Source organism: Phycodurus eques, chromosome 9, assembly GCF_024500275.1.
Source record: "Phycodurus eques isolate BA_2022a chromosome 9, UOR_Pequ_1.1, whole genome shotgun sequence".
NCBI lineage: Eukaryota > Metazoa > Chordata > Actinopteri > Syngnathiformes > Syngnathidae > Phycodurus > Phycodurus eques.
In genome coordinates, this window is record NC_084533.1 from 6,517,498 (window position 1) to 6,534,975 (window position 17,478).

Sequence of the window (17,478 nt, forward strand, 5' to 3'; positions counted from 1 at the left end):
TTTTTTTATTTCAGCGTAAAATATATTGGAAAAAAGTATTTGGCCATATGATCACTGCATCTATACGAAGTAGAAAAGGAAGAAGACAGTTGGTTTTTGCTTTGCAGCTATTACAACTTCATTGTCTAACGAAGTGTTTGTGAGAATGTCTGTTCATTTATGTAGAACTTTTGTGAGGTCAGAGGACACTGATGTTGGACCCTAAAGAGAACCTTGTGGCCCAATCTCTGTTCTAATTTGTCCAAAATCGGCTTGATGCTCTAAAGGTCAGGGTTCTATACAAGTTCTTCCATACCAAAATCATCAAAGCATGCCTTTGTGGACCATGGAGGAGAAATTCTTATCAACACGCATAATACAGTATTTCAAAACGTATTCAAATGGTAAAGTGGAGGATTATAATTCAGGGGGACATTAGGGCTATATTCCAAACTCTGATTGATTAAGAAGTGTGTCAGGATACCTTATGTACTATATGTAAACGTTTACGTGTACAAATACTGTAGGCAGAAATTATATATACAAAATGTAAACGCAGAGTAGATTCAACCAGAACTTTATCCATCAAAATTAGTTTAAAAAGAAATGGTTCAAAAATGCATTTTGTTTGATCAGTTTATTATTTTATTTTATTGACCAATTCCTTTCGAAAGCGAAACAGCTCGTGTACGCGCACGTCTTGCGGGGTAATATACGTCATCGGGCCGCGCCGTCGTTCTCTCTTTCTTTCGTCCTGAAGATGGCGGCAGGGGTGAGTAAGATGGAGAGTGGCTCCGAATTTTGCATTCATTTGTACTTCACCATCGCAATCCGCCCTGAATCTTGGCAATCGTTATTGTTAAACGGCACCATTGAACGCCAGCTCCGTTCTCGGTTATTTGCGTCATGATTTTAAAGTATATTTGCCACGAACAATTTAGTCACCACTGTAAGAAATGTTAGCACTGCGTTACACTGACGTTGCATTTTGTAATGCCGCCCATCTATCGCCCTTGCGAGGCTTGTGCCACGTTAGCTGTTTAAATGTGAAAATATATATATTTTAATTACTTCGCTAAACGCAAATGGTCCTTATTTTTAATCCATACTCTCAACGCCTACCTATATTTGATCATATAGAAACGTTTTTGTATGTTACTATGTTATCGCTAGCTAGCGCCGATCGTAGCTGAAGACACGTGAATGCCAGACGTTGTTTCAACGTTTTTGTTTGTCTTCGCACTAAATATATCTGTAAAGACCTCATTGGTTGCCCACCTTGTCTGGCCGGTTAAATAGTTTAGGGTAAGTAAAGGTACAACTTGGATGTTGTGTATGGCTAGACGAGAAACTCTCCCTTACAAAATACGATGCTTGCTTCAGACTTAATACAGAGCGAATCATCGATCATTTATCATTAAAAAAAAGACTTACGTTTATCCTTTAATACATGCAAAAGATCAAATATGATCAATCTCTTACCCCCCTTTTTCCCAGACTCTGTACACGTATCCAGAAAACTGGAGGGCCTTCAAGGCTCAGATTGCTGCACAATACAGCGGTGCTGCCCTCAAAGTGGCCAGCAGTGCCCCTGCCTTTACCTTCGGGCAGACGAACCACACCCCAGCCTTCCTCAACAACTTCCCCCAGGGCAAGGTAGATGGTGTATGATCCTTGGAACTTCTCAGATTAGTGTGGTGCAAATCAAAAATTGGTTTGACCGAATCACATGCAGTTGTCTGTATTATTTATTCCAGTTCTTCCTACGTTCTAAATATCTTAAAATGTATTGCCCAATGATTTGTAGGTACCTGCCTACCAAGGAGATGATGGTTTCTGTCTGTTTGAGAGTAACGCCATCGCTCATTACTGTGAGTATCTCGATGTATCCTTAGGTTTTAGTAAAAGCAGATGTCTTTAGCTTGACATCCTTAGAAAATGGTCTTGCATCATTTCAAAAGTAAGCTCACTTCAAGGTGGTGTCTTTATAATTTGATCAAAATAGGGATGTCACAATTGAATCTTTATATAATCAATTATCCTGTTGCATAATGCACCACATAATTGTGTAATCGTCCGCCGCCAAACTAGTTAATTTTTTGTAATTGCTAACATGCATTTTATTCTCATTTATGATGAATGGACTTATCCTTTCATTCATTGCACATGTTGGTACTGAGTGGATGGTATCAATGCGGTGTGTAGATTGTAAGTTGAACCTGAATTGAAGTGAATGTATGGAAGTACTTGTTATTTGAATAAAGTCCCGTTCTTCAGAGCACCTGAATTTTGTTATATCATGTCTTTAGGGCTGTAACTATTGAGTTCTTTTAGAATCAATTATCCTGTAGATATTGCGTTGACTAACTAAGTAATCACCCCAAAAAATATTTTTTTGGGGTGATTACTTGATTAGTTAACCTTTTTTTTTTTTTTTTTTTAATTTATTTATTTTTAATTCTCAATTACAAACAACAACAACAACAAAACATTACCTTGGTACGCCGCAAAGCTTGTCCACGTGTAAATGTGCTATCCCAAGCTGACTTGTTGGGCCTGCGTTTACTACAATTACAGCCACTTCATTTTTGCGTCGTCATGTTTTGGGGGTGGCCTTTCTTCAAGGAGAGCTTGAGATTGTCTTCACGTACTTTTAATATCGCTAACAAACGGCATCTAGTTTTGCTTGGACACGTTTGTTTGTAAACAATAAAGGCCGTGTCAAACCGCCTGCAATAGCAAATTGGGTCAGTAACGGGGCTAAAATCTAGACTTTACACTAATTTTTATCGGCCTTATCGGTATCTGCCGATAATTAGCATTTTATGCTGATCGGCTTTCTCATAATTTGCCATCATTGATCAGCTCCGCAAAAGACATTTACTCCGCGTCGCCATCGTGCACAGTATATTTGAATCCAAAAGCTAGTTTATTTTTAGCCTTGTCGCGTGTCTTTTGACATAGTTCTGTAAATATCTGACAGCCAATGAAGTTATTATTTATTTTATTTTTTTAAATGTCGACGGTGTGGAACAGACAGCACATCTGACACAGACAACACGTACTGCCCGGATCAGACAACAAGGCAAATTTGGTCTTTCACAATTGCACTATGTCAGACTACTGCAATAAAATCTTGTATTCCGATACCACCGCATCCCGATCATTGGGCTTTATCTTGTCAACTCAAATGCGGCCGGGTATGCTCGTTACCGTGGCGATGACAACAAGAGTGGATCACGCCGACTGTATTATAAGGACAAAATGGGGGGAAACGTGTTGGTGGTCACCGGTGCTCAGGACAGGAGAGGACCTTCATTTAGGCTTGCTTGAGGTATGTTCACATACTTTTAATATGATACGGCTCGCAAGCAGGCAACAAAAATGTTATGTAGCCTAGCAAGCTAGCACTAGCGGCTGTACGTAAACATGCAGCCGTTATGTCGAATCATGATCTAAAATTTCGGTGTGGGTGAAGTAATTTCAATTACAATAATTTAATTGCAGTAAGTTACCACCCATTATTTCTCCCATGTTGTAATGTTGGTTTGACTTGATTGATTAGAATATATGACCTGATTAGCGCAGTGATTTCCAACCTTTATGGGGCAAAGGAACATATTTTAGAATTGAAAAATATCATGACACACCAACAAACAAAAATACTTTACTTCCTGCCTTCGAATAGAAGACCATTCATTTGTTCTGTCACTGTGCCTCATTGGCATCAATAGAGGAACAAATGTACATTATTTATTGTAAATATATTTTTTTGAGCAATTAAGTACACAAGTATATACAGTAAATGAACAGGTCATTTAAATAGACGCATTGCTCCATCTTGTGATCGGATCGGTTATCGTTTTTTTAAACTCTGTGATCGGCCCCAAAAATCCTGATCGTGTAAAGCTTATTAAAATCATGTATGTCAGGCATTACGTTGACTGAATTGAACAGCTTTTGAAAATGTTTCTTTGTTCTCAGAGGGCACAGAGAAGCTTTGTGCACCATGACGAGGTTAACCGCACACAAAGATTTAGTCTATGTTTCACTCCACGGGGCACGGTTAACGACTGGTTAGCACATCTGCCTCACAATTCTGAGGACCGCGGTTCAAATTCCGGCCCCCATCTGTGTGGAGTTTGCATGTTCTTCCCGTGCCTGCGTGGGTTTTCTCCGGGTACTCCTGTTTCCTCCCACGTCCCAAAAACATGCGTGGTAGGTTGATTGAAGACTCTAAATATCCTCTGGGTGTGAATGTGAGTGCGAATGGTTGTTTGTTTATATGTGCCCTGCGATTGGCTGGCGACCGGTTCAGAGTGTACCCTCCCTCCCGCCCGAAGATAGATGGGATAGGCTCCAACATGCCCGTGACCCTAGTGAGGATAAGCGGTACAGAAAATGGATGGAGCAATGCAGAATGCAGACAGGTTAGCCTAGCGTTGGTACATGCTAGCTTTGTCGAGCGACATGAAGTGATCTTAACAAATCTTGGCGCGTCTCCTTATGTAACACCGTATAGTACATTCTAACTAGCAATGGCGTAAGGTATTTTAAAATATTTTTTGTTTAAAAATGTGTTACCTTGTGTACCGGCGTAGCTGCTTGTCGAGATGGAGTCCGATGTTGAATCATAGTAGAGGTGGTATTCCAGCTCCACTTTGCAGTAATTACATCGGACTTTATTTACACCCATTTTTACTTTTAAATGACCCTCCCCACACTTCTGCTTTACTCCAACACTGCATGGGTCGTTTGCAAGACATCGTTTGTGTGGAAAATACGGACAGCGGCGCAAACATGTTTCCCGCGGAGCGTCGAGGTAGAAATTCTGCATCCCCCCAATTTTGTAATCTGCTTAGCCGATTTAGTCAACTTTTTTTTGCCAGCCCTAGATCAAAAGGTAACATAAAACACTAAAACCTTGAAATGTCTCTCTTTTCAAGGTCAATTCCTTTGTTATTGTTGTATACTGAATACATTTGGGATTCGTAACAAAAGAGGAAGACAAAAAGTTGATGAGAAACTTCCAATACCTTTGGAAGGGCCTGTAGATTCTCGTTGTTTTTTTCTTTTGGGGCGGCGGGGGGGGGGTTAGTGTGAATATTGTGGTGACAATCTAATTTCCACAGAATCTATCTACAATTACACACAAGAAGAATAATTACCGTTATTGTCATGAACATGCATGCATGCACACAAAATGTGTTCTCTACATTTTACCCATCACAGTGAACAAACGCTTGTTAGTAGAACACACTGGGGCAGCTGTAGCGCCCGGGGAGCAGTTCAGGATATCAGTGTCTTGCTCAAGCACACCACAGCCGTGAGTCCATGGGGATATTGGTGGTTGCTCCGCTCGGGGTCTTGCACTTAGGTCCCCCACAGTGGCAGGTGATGATTTTAACCGGTGCGCCACGGCTGCCACATTTACATCCAAGTGCATGCATTTCAGTAAAACAGCCTTAGAAAAAGGCTTTCAATGCCATACCTTCAGCATGCATAGTCTATTACATTAAATTGTCACATTTATCAAACTGTAGTGCAGCTCGGTATGTAAACTTTGTGTGCTCATGAGTTTCATCCCCTGTCTTTGGGCAAGGCAGTGCCCAGCTATGGCATGTTGTCTTAATCTGACAGGGGAAGAGCAAATTGAGCATATTCATCCCAGTCATCTCTGGTTCAGTGAGTTAAAAAGGCTGGTTCATGCTGTGGTCACATTTAAACACAAAGATTAAACAAAAAATAGCATAAAAAGTGTTGCTGTGGTGTTAAAGAAAGCACTGAAGCAGTATATAGACTTGTTCAACGTATCACTATAACTTTGTTCCCTTCAAATGTAGTGGGCAATGATGTCCTACGCGGTAGCACACCCAAGACTTCAGCGCAGGTCCTCCAGTGGGTGAGCTTTGCTGACTCAGAGATTGTCCCTCCAGCCAGCACATGGGTATTCCCCACTCTGGGAATCATGCAGTTCAACAAGCAGGTGTGTATGTAGCTTGTTCACATACTACTATTACACACATTAACAAAATTACTGGTACCCTTATGTTAATGAAAGAAAAACCCACAATGATCACAGAAATAATCTGACAAAAGTAATAATAAATTATTTTTAAAAAATTTTAAATTAACCAATAGAAATCAGACATTGCATTTGAATTGTGGTTCAACAGAATTATTTCAAAAAAGCAAACTCATAAACAGACCTTCACAAAAAAAATTATGGTACCCTTAATATTTTGTTGCACAACCTTTTGACGCAATCAGTCGATTTTTGTAACTTCCAGTGAGACTTATGCACCTCTCAGCAGGTCTTTTGGCCCACTCTTGAGCAAACTGCTCCACTTGTCTCAGGTTTGAAGGGTGCTTTCTCCAGACAGCATGTTTCAACTCCTTCCACAGATGTTCAATAGGATTTAGATCAGGGCTCTTAGAAGGAATTATTACTTTTTTTTTTTTTTTTAGATTGAAGATATTTCTGTGACCACTGGGTTCTTCTTTCATTAACAGAGGGGTACCAACAATTTTTTCCATGTGTGCAACTAAAATGACTACATCAGTTTTTTTTTTTTTTTTGTGTTTTGTAATATTTTTGTGTGGGCGAGCAGATTGTTGTTCCTGCACTTTTCTCCATTGGGAAAATAACTTAGTTAAGCCCATCAGTGAATATGTTATTAAAACATTGTCAGCATATGGGACCCTCCAGCACAAAACCAATCGGAAGTCACAGCTGTTTAAGATCGGAAACAGCATTTTGGCGTTAGCCTAGCAACAAGGGTTGTCTGACTATGCTCATGGAGTTTTCACTGTACCCTCAATAAAAGCATTTTTTGGGGGGGGGGGGGGGGGTGAACAAAGGTAAGAAATTCACATCAATTCCAACTGGAAAGTGATCTTTACTAAAAAATAATTTCCTGGTGACTGAATCACACCTGAAAATTAATCTTAACGTCGTCAGTGCTTTATGGGCTCAAAACACGGCCCAGCGACTTCCTATCAGTTCCATGCTGGAGGGTCACACACATTCCTTATGGAGGCTGATGCAGTTCTAGTTTACTTTAATAATGGCCAAAAAAAGATCAAAATGCCAAGTCTCGTTGGAGTCGCCACTTCAACCAGAGTATATCACAGCAAGAATTTAGAAAATGGGGTGAATTTAGAAAATGGGGTGGGATGGGGGGGAGTGAATTGCCTTTTTGCGGAACGCTTTAGTGTGATATCATCTACAGAAAATCTGTTTAAAAAAAAAAAAAAAAGCTTTCAAATTAGAGTAAAGCAGTGTAACTTCATTATTTCTCAACATCTCTATAAAAAGTCACACACCAATGTAATTGGCCATGCTGAAATCAAATACCTTTGGCAATATAGTGTTATTTTCTGGATTTAAGAGGATTGCGTGCGAGTCTCTAAGGAATTTACTAAACTGCGCTGAAATGTCAGTACTGACCCAGAAAAGCTGAATTTTCTGACATCTATGGCTTCCTCACACAGATTGTCTACAACTACAATCAATACTTCTGTATCATCTGCTACTCATTGAACTCCCGCCCTTAATTGGCTGACAAGTTTCTGTTAAAAATACCCACCATTAAGCTCATAAAAGCGAAAGTCCCTGTGGTCTAAACCGACCGCTAAAAATTATCATGAAATTTTTAACTGTCACTTGCCCTAAAAAACTCGCCTTATAGTAAAAATTAAACATGAAATGTGAGAGCAGTGTAGGCAGTAAGCAAAGCAAATTTATTTATATCGCACATTTCATACACAAGGTAACTCAATGTGCTTTAAATGATTAAAATGATTTAAAAACAAAGACAAACAGCATGTAAACATTTAAAACAAAGAGAAAATAATACAATTAAAGCAGCGTACAGTGCAACTAATATCATTTGAAAGTGGAAATGCTCTAAAAAGCATGGGGAAAAAAAAGAAGAGTTTTTAACCTGGACTTAAAAACATGCACACTTGGGGCTGAAGTCACTCCTGTTGCTAACTTGTGTGCAGCATACCATATTTTCCAGACTATAAGCCGCTACGTTTTTCACGTGGTCTGAACCCTGCGGCCTCTGCTAAAATGCGGCTAAAATATAGATATATAAATGCTTAAAACATTATCGTTTCCCATAATGCACTAGGGTTTGGGCATGCGCAGATGCCTCCAGCGTGTAGAAGACGACGCTAGTTTATGGTGCACTCAGCGCAAAACGCAGCACGACACGGACGAACGCAAAATAGTTTTTATTTTTCACACCCTCATCATTGAAAGTACAAGAAGAAAAGCGTATGATGCAGCTTTTAAGTTGAAAGCCATCAATCTGTCTATCGTGCTTTTTAAGCGGCACTCCGAGGTGAGTGCGAGGTTTGGGTGACCAGCGCTGAGAAATCTTTCACAAAGACTGGCTGCATGCGAAGATCATCCTTTTCTGAGGTCTGCCAGTGGATCTTAAAAGCGTGGAGCAGTGTGAAAGAATCTACGATCACCAACGGATTTCGAAAGGCTGCACTGCTACATGAGGAGAACAGAACAACTTGAGCGGTAACTGTGTCTCGAGATGAAAATGACATTGAGCGCGACACCGACAGAGAGAATGAAATGGTGTGTGACGGAGAGGTTCTGAGGCTCTTCAACTCCGACACTGAAGAAGACGAACAGTCTTCAGTGAACAGGAGGAGGATGAATAAAAACAATGACTTTTCTGTTATGTTTGAGCTGTTTTACTGCCGTGTTACAGGCACTGTTTGGAAACAATTAAGGTATGTAAATAAACATTGACAAAATCTTTCTGTGTAAATATCTAATATATCCGCGGCGTATAGTCTGGTGTGGCTAATATATGTATTAAAAAAAAGAATTTCTGCAAATTTAGTGGGGGCAGCTTGTATTTCGATGCGCTCTGTGGTCTGTAAAATACGGTAATACCTAAATGCTGCTTCACCATGTTTGCTTTGGACTCTGTGCTCCACTATTTGACTTGAGTGTCGATCTCAGATCTCATTCCATTAGCATTTCATTCATGTATTCAGGACCTAAACAGTTTAGTGATTTAATAGACCAGTAGCAGAACTTTAACATCTATTCTAAACCTGACTGGAAGCCAGTGTAAAGACTTTAGAATTGGAGTAATATGGTCTGACCTCTTTGTTCTGGTCAGAACCCAAGCTGCAGCATTATGAATGATCTACAGCTGTTTAATGCTCTTTTTTGGGAGTCCAGTCAGAAGACTATTAAAATAGTCAAGTCTGCTTGAGATGAAAACATGGATGAGCTTCTCTTGGTCTGCTTGACACAAGCAAGCCTTCACTCTGGATATGTTCTTAAAATGGTAGAAGGCAGTTTTAGTAATTTATTTGATATGACTGTTCAAAGTCAGGTCGGAATGTTATCAGAATATCAAAGTTTCCGACTTGGTCTTTGGGTTTTTAAAGTGACTCCAGATATTTAGTAACAGCAATCCTCTTTTCTTTATTGCCAAAAACAATCTCAGTTTTGTTTAATTGAAGACAAGTTTGAACAGTCGAATCGGTTATGTACTTAAGTCATCAATTCTTTTTTTCATGGATTTATTTATTAAGGATTTTAGAGGCATTTGAAGTGCTTATTCCCTGTTTTTTCAAAGATTCTACCAAGATGGTACCACTTATGTTGTTAATTTTAGGCCTGTTTTTGGCCAAGGCTGTGTCCTTTCCATGGCACAGTCTTAATCTGATAGGGGATGATATTTTTTTCCATATTCATCCCAGACATCTCTTGATTGAGTGAGTTTAATGCTGGTTCATGCTATGGTCACAACTGACTTGAGGATTCTTAATGTTCTGAAAGACATCCATCACAGATTGTTCTATCGTCTTTATCGATTTTCTGTTTGCTTTTTATTGACCAGAATAGTCATTCTCCTATCTGGGTGTGCCCAGGCCACAGAGCAGGCAAAGGAGCATGTGAAGAAGCTGCTTGCAGTGCTCAACCAACACCTGAACACTCGTACCTTCCTGGTTGGGGAGAGGGTCACTCTTGCTGACATCACAGTGGCCTGCTCCATGCTGTGGCTCTATAAGCAGGTTAGCCTTATTCAGTATTCATACAACATAGCAGGGCTGCTTGCAAACCAGATTATATTTGACAAAAACATACATTTCATGCAGTAGTCCCCAGAATATTTTCCTTTTGGTTGAAAGATCTCGCATCCCTCCTTTCTCTCTGTCTAGGTCCTTGAACCATCTTTCCGTCAGCCTTATCCCAACGTGACCCGTTGGTTTGTCACTTGTGTTAACCAGCCCCAGTTCAAGACTGTCCTCGGAGAGGTCAAGCTGTGTGAAAAAATGGCCCAGTTTGATGGTGCGTCACTTGCTCACTAGTACCACGTTTACACATGCATTCTATTAATTTCAGGTGAAATCTGGATAAGTTCACAATTATTTAAGAGTCAGATGGTTAAATGGCCTCAAACTGGTGAAGAAATGAAACTTTTGATTCTTTAATGTATTGTTTCTGGTTGTCCTTTCTAGAGTACAATTATGCTTGGAAAAATATGACCAGATGTAACCTTTTTGACGGCAGACCATTAGGCATGAAAATGTCTTCATTAATTGACTCACTGAACTTAACCCCTGCCTGTAGACTTCACACTTGTCAGAAATCATTAATTTACTACTTAGAATTCTCATCACATCGTTGCATGGGACCAAGGACCTACAGAATAAATACTGGTCTTTTCTTGATCCAAGATGCCTGCCACGCAGAAGCGCACAGTTTATATTATGCTCTTTTTTTTAAATGCAAGTATGATTGATATTCACTCACACTGCCAGATCAGATAATGCTTACGTGGCTGAATAGCCCCTGTGTGCTACATCAAGGCTGAATAGATACATAAGGATGGCTTAACTTTGTCATGTTCTAAGTTAATTTCATCATGACTTTGCAATACAAGTAAGCCAAGGAGTTGCATTAGTGAAGTCTAATTTTGGTGTCTTAGAAACAAAGTTTTTGCTGTTTTCTTTTGTCCTCTAGCTAAAAAGTTTGCTGAGATACAGCCCAAGAAAGAGGCACCACCCAAGAAAGAGAAGGCTGGAAAAGATTCAACCAAGCCTCAGGAGAAGAAAGAGAAGAAAAAGGAGGAGAAGAAGCCTGAACCGGAAGAGATGGATGACTGTGATGCTGCTTTGGCTGCAGAGCCCAAAGCGAAGGACCCCTTTGCAGAGCTGCCAAAGAGGTAGAGTGAAGTACAACTTTGATCTTTACTTAAAGGTAGAGTATGCTAGCAAGCAAATCCTAGCAAGGTTTGACTCTAGCCTCATTTCAGTCCTGCCCCACACATCTGCACAAAGAAATGCCCGCAGCTCACCTAACGAAAAAGAACCAGGAAGACAGCAGCTTGTCGCTCCTCTTCAGCAGAGAGCGCCGATGACTGTGTGCTCTGAGTGGCCACGGCCTGGCTGGTTGCTTTTGAACCCCCACCACCCCAAGTTCTCCGCTTACAGACCCAGACCCTTGCAGTCGGTACTGCCAACAGCCACAGCGGCCAGTGCGATGCTCTGTTCCCCTGGCTGGCCCAGTTTGATGTTCTATTTATCAATTTAGCCGACGACTCTGTGAGAACAGTGAAGTGACATACTGTACGCGGTGGTTTTTCAAGCTCGCTCAGCCATGATGACGTCTCATCTCGGGCATGATACTCTCAATCACACACAGATAATGTCCAGTTCCTTTTTTTAAAATTTATTTATGTTAACTAACCGGTAAGTAATCCGGCCCAAAAACTATAATAATCTCAGTTTGCAAGAGGCTGCAAGCCCCTGCGAGCCTCTATGTCCACGGTGGGCAGTCCCCTGTCTTTGGGCAAGGTGGTGTCTGGTTGTGACACAAATCTTAATCTGATGGGGGAAGAGAAAGCAGTCCATATTCATCCCAGTCATCTCCAGTTCAGTGAGCGAAAGGCTGGTTCATCCTGTGGACACATTTGACAGCACAATGTGAAGATGCCCACCAGACATGTTGAACACGGTCTAAATTTAAGTATCACTAACTTATCTATTTGTTTGTTCCAGTGCGTTTGTCATGGACGAGTTCAAGAGAACATACTCCAACCAGGACACTTTAACAGTAGCTATTCCTTATTTCTGGGAAAACTTTGACGCAGAGGGGTACTCAATCTGGTTTGCGGAGTACAAATATCCGCAAGAGCTTACAGAAGTCTTCAAAAGTTGCAACCTTATCTCAGGTGAGCCAAAACTAAGTCAATTTAAAGGTATTATTTTTCTGCTCGTACATGACTAGGAATTCAGGTTCTTTTTTTGTGCAAGCAAATTGTTGTCCCATCAGCAAAATTCAACGTTCTTAATTTAGAAGCTCTAAATTTAGTTCATCTTTTCAGTCAGTAAAATTGATAGTTAAAACATTATCCATGGCAAAATCTGTATGCTAGGTAATGCAGTTAAAATGTAATTTTACAATCAAAAATACATCTGTTCTAAATTGGCTTTGCCCGTTTAGGCAGTGCCCTAACATTTGCCAAGGCTTTGTTCTTTCATGGCACAAAGTCTTAATCTGAAAGGCGAAGACAAATTTTCATCAATGCTCATCCCAGTCATCTCTGATTCGGTGAGTTTAGGGCTGGTTCATGTGTGGTTACTATGTAAAACTGATTTCTACAAGACAACCGCCATCACTCCTGTCTAAATCGGTTTATTTGTGCTTACCGCTTAAAAATTGCCATCCCCACTGTCCTCTTCAGGGATGTTCCAGCGCCTTGACAAACTCCGAAAGAATGCCTTTGGTAGTGTTCTTTTGTTTGGTACCAACAACAACAGCTGCATCTCTGGAATTTGGATCTTCAGAGGCCAAAACCTGGCTTTCACTGTGAGTGCTCTTGACAACTGCAGAATCTATGGCCTGTCATCGTACTGTCATGTTTTGTTATTGTAAAACACTTCAGCTACATCTGAACAGGGCAGAAGTTTTCTGGGAGGGTTAAACATTTCATCAAACCTGCATAAGTACGCAGAATTACATTTACATGTAAAAGTACATGCAGTTCCATGAAACCAAACTATCAAAAGCCTTCAATAAATACAATACCGTCAACATGCATAGTCAATTTCAATTTAGTTGACGTGTTCGTGAACTGAAAGCACGACTCGGTACGTGCACTTTGTTGGCACTCCGCAAGTTGTCATCCCCTGTCTATGGGCAAGGCGCTGCCCAGCAATGGCACGTTGTCTTAATCTGACAGGGGAAGAGCAAATTGAGATCATATTCATCCCAGTCATCTCTGGTTCAGTGAGTTAAAAAGGCTGGTTCATGCTGTGGTCACATTTGAACACAAAGATTAAAATGTATCAAGTGGAGGTTGAGAACACATTGCGCACTGTTTTAAATGCTTATCAAATGTTTTCAGATACTTGATACAGCAGTTTTCTTGCATTTTCTTTTGATGTATTTTTGTTTTGTTTGTTCCTTTCTTCATTGTGCAAAGTTATGCTGTTGGACGAACCAGCTCATCTGACACTGGTGCACAACAAGCTTGCGAAACCTGAAGCCGCACCACTGATATTCAAAAGAGCGCTTTGTTTTTCTTTCCACTCCCCAGCTATCTCAGGACTGGCAAATCGACTACGAGTCATATGACTGGCGCAAGTTGGATCCCAAAAGTGAGGAGTGCAAGACCATGGTGAAGGAATACTTCGCATGGGAGGGAGAATTCAAGCATGTGGGCAAAGCTGTCAACCAGGGCAAAATCTTCAAATGAGTGGACAGTGGGACAGATTGAACGAAAGCACTTTGCACCTCTGCTTGCGATGCTTCCCACCCTACAGACTTTGAGCCAACAGGTTCTAACACACCTGAAACCGATGGTGTTTGGGATTTGTCTGTGGCCCCAAACGTGTTTTGTCGTCACCTACAAAATAAAGCGTTTTCCACAATGCTTTTGGAGTTTGATTTGTGGTCTTACGCTAAACACGTATTACGCACACTCCCATGCTCATCCGTGATCTTGTCTAAACTACAAGCTATGTGCATGCACTGATGAAGCCTGCTTGGAGGAGAGGCGTAAACATCTCAGTGATTCCCAACTACTGTGCCCTGGCACGTTCGTGTGCTGAAGGAAATTATGGAACTTTACTGAAGTGGTCCGAAGTTTTTTTCCCCCCTTACGGATGTATCTGTTTTACGGCAGTAACGAATAGTGACCTATGTTTCACACTTTACACATCCAAATGTTTTATTTAATTCTTATCCTCATCCTTATTTCAGTATGCTTAATATAACTTTTGTGATATTTTAGTTTGGTGTCCTGTGAAATTATTCTTAAAATATGTGCCTGGGCCAAATGGATGGCGAAACATTGCTAAGACAACCAGAACAGTACAGTTGTGATTGATAAAATGCCCTGAGAAGCTAAGATACATTGAATCGATACAATGGCTATGAGTAGATTGACAAAATTTCGGTGTCAAGAGTATTTTAAATTTCTTCACTCAATTTTTTTTTTCTTCAATAAAACAAAAATCAGCTGCACCTCTAACTTCTTCCTGCAAGGGGCAGCCAATACTCACTTTTTGAAAAGCCGTATAGCTGTTGGGAATCAGACAAAACGAATTTTGTGGCTTGCATAAAATAGAAATGTTCTACAATTGACATTTGCTTTGGTGTTGACCTCGGTTTGTACTTGAACAACTAAAAATGGGTGTCAGTTATCAAAGGTATATTCCGCTGCCTTTTGTCCGCAGTGAGCTGGGATGAGTCCCCTCCCCACAAAAACATTACAGATGTTTAAAAAAGCATCCCACGGTGACATTGTGTCATATTTTTTTTCCCCCCCAACCAGCTAAGAGCAAATCCACTCGAGTGTTGAACCAGGGAGGCCATTTTAGTTTGCTCTGCTCTTTCATGGAAATAGAGAAAATGGAACTGTTCCCACAGCAGTGAACACATGATTCACCCATCCTGTGGGCCGCAGTAGAAGAGAGAGGAGGGCCGCTGTAACTTGAGCAAACAACTTCACCCACGGCATTGTAGTGGCTACAACAATGCTGGTGGCGAATGGGTGTAGTTACAAGCGCCTTCCCGTTGTGCAAGGAAATGTGAAATCAACACAAGCATACATAGTTTTATGAGTTTTGGCAGATTTGCTACCTAACGGCAATAGCCCCACACAATATCCTGGTACTCATGTTTCGTCCCTTCAGATTTACTAAAGTAAAGCGATCCGCAAGAACAATCTGTTGTCTTGGGCCAATAGCAACATTTTCCATTCCATCTTTGCCAGTCTTTTCCTCTTGCTCGTTATGACCACTGTTTTTTTTTTCTCCTTCCTCTTCTTGCACATTTAGTCCACACGAGTGATTTATGGCATGGCAAGGGGTGTCGTCCCGTCCCCACTCCCTAATATCAGTTGCAATGTAGGGCTACTGGGAAAGGAGGCGCACAGAAACTGCCTGGGTTTTCTCACAACTTTAGGTCCTTACATGGCTGTCGCCCCCGACCCCGTGGGAACATCAGACGTGGCCGTGGTTATGTGCCGAGTTTCTGCCTCTACATGATGGACAGTGAAAGCTCCCAGATAGAACACACTCCAGTCTGGGACATTGGTTGATCTCTGATTTGTTCGGATTTTAAAATTCTACCTATAGGATGTATGAGAGCAGAAATAATCTGAGCCAGGATCAAAATATCACCGCCCTATAATGTGTATTACCACGCATCTGCAAAGTAGTCAAAGCTCTTAATTTTTTCATCACATTTTGTGATGTTACAGCCTAATTCCCAAATGGAATGCATTGACACCACACAACATATTTTTCTATCTTTACACATTTATCAAAATAGAAACCTAAGAGATCAAACCTCAATAAGTACTACTGCTCACAGGCTTTTGCCATTAAACTCCAAATTGAGAAATGTTGACAGAAAAAGGAACTGAGTCTATTTTGAAATAAACCTATTGCACAGAGTTCAGTCACCAACCATTGTGAAAGTTAAATCTATCTATCTATCTATCTATCTATCTATCTATCTATCTATCTATCTATCTATCTAATCTGTCAAATCTGTTTGAGTCACACTTCCGAACAAATTTGCTCAAATTGGCTTAATAATAATAATGATATCCACCTATGTCAAGAGACAGATCATGTTAAAGATAACCTTCCGAGAAAAAACATGATGTCCCATCACTGATGTGCTGTAAGAACAGGCCTGTGGGCCACTCACATGGCCCTTGGGGGCTACCTGGTGCCCTAGGGCATCATGTTGGTGATCCATGCTATAACATCAAATGTAGACATAGTGAAACGCTTTGAACACTTTCGAGATGCACTAATTGCAGAGGGATTTTTTTTTTTTTTAAAAGCAATATTTGAACATCTTAGTGGTCCTACACTACAGTGTTGAGCAAAATACTCAATATGCCCTGTAAATTATAATGAGGCCCTAGGTAGTGTCAGATGTGCCTCACATCAATTTCTGTTCACACTAAAAAGCACGACGACAGGCGATCCTCGGCTTACGGTGGCCCCGGCATACTATGTTTGGAGGTTACAAATGGTGTGCTGTGACCTCGTTTGCATAGAGGCAAAGACGACGCGCATCAAGCAGGACGAGAAGGCACGTTCACTTACCGCTGAACTTACTGTTTTTCCATTTTATTTTGTTCTATTCATGGCACAGACGTGTTTTTTATGCAAATATTTACTGGAATTCTGACTTTATTACTGCGTTAGACTAGGTGAGTAATAGACTTGGGCGTGAGCTGATTTCTGTACAAATACAGGTGACATCACCGCCGTGGCAACGGAACTCACAGGCGCTTTGTAATGTAAAAAGGTGAAACACTATTTCGGAAAACAAGGTACAATGTGTATAACACCTAGCAGCACTAGCATACTATCGTAAGCGGTTGAATCCACTGTCCGTCTCTATATCGGGGATGTGAAACTTGGTTTTATTGCGGGCCACATTGGAGTTATGTTTTTCCTCAATCGGTGCAACCGCAGATGTAGATTTGCGAGGAGTGTTAACAGTTCCTAAAGAAATCCCCATTTGGTACGTACCTGAATTGGTTGTAAATTCACGATTTGGTTCACCTTTGATACGGTAAGGGAACAAAAAGCAAAACAACGGCTTTATCTTTTGGGTAAACAGGAACTTATTTCATGACTTCAAATGGAAAAAAAGTCAACAGCTTGAATCTTTTCATTTTTAGGAAAGTGCAAGAGCAGTAGGTTGTCTTTTTTTTAGGGAAAGAAGGATACAGACACGTTTAAAATGAAAGGGTTGAACAGTGTCTATTATGCTATAAACACACAGCAAAAAAATGCCACAGACAGAGGTTGTAACAGCTGCTGGAAGTTGTGTTTGTACGGTGCTATATTTAATTTTTTTTTTTTTTTTTATTAAAACATGGGTCGCCATGATGTCTGCTAGTGAGAAGCACCGCTGCACTGTTGACTAAGCATGTGGCTAGAGTGGGAGGCACTTCTACTTGCTGTTCTTCACCG

At 40.7% G+C, this 17,478-nt stretch overlaps 1 protein-coding gene across 2 annotated transcripts; it reads left to right on the forward strand.

Moving 5' to 3' along the window:
* Nucleotides 1–677: 677 nt before the first annotated feature.
* eef1g (eukaryotic translation elongation factor 1 gamma) lies at nucleotides 678–13,904 on the forward strand. Of its 2 annotated transcripts, none has more exons than XR_009769189.1 (10): nucleotides 678–751; nucleotides 1,477–1,635; nucleotides 1,787–1,850; nucleotides 5,823–5,965; nucleotides 9,895–10,038; nucleotides 10,186–10,315; nucleotides 10,991–11,192; nucleotides 12,028–12,200; nucleotides 12,473–12,580; nucleotides 12,714–12,804. XR_009769189.1 is itself a non-coding variant. In XM_061685540.1 (10 exons), exons 1-10 carry the CDS (start codon nucleotides 740–742, stop codon nucleotides 13,725–13,727), a joined length of 1,311 nt encoding a protein of 436 aa, XP_061541524.1. In that variant the 5' UTR covers nucleotides 678–739; the 3' UTR covers nucleotides 13,728–13,904. The 2 variants fall into 2 exon arrangements, 1 of the variants encoding a protein (XP_061541524.1); XM_061685540.1 differs by lacking the exon at nucleotides 12,473–12,580 and adding an exon at nucleotides 13,569–13,904 and having other exon boundaries at nucleotides 12,714–12,838.
* Nucleotides 13,905–17,478: the final 3,574 nt, after the last annotated feature.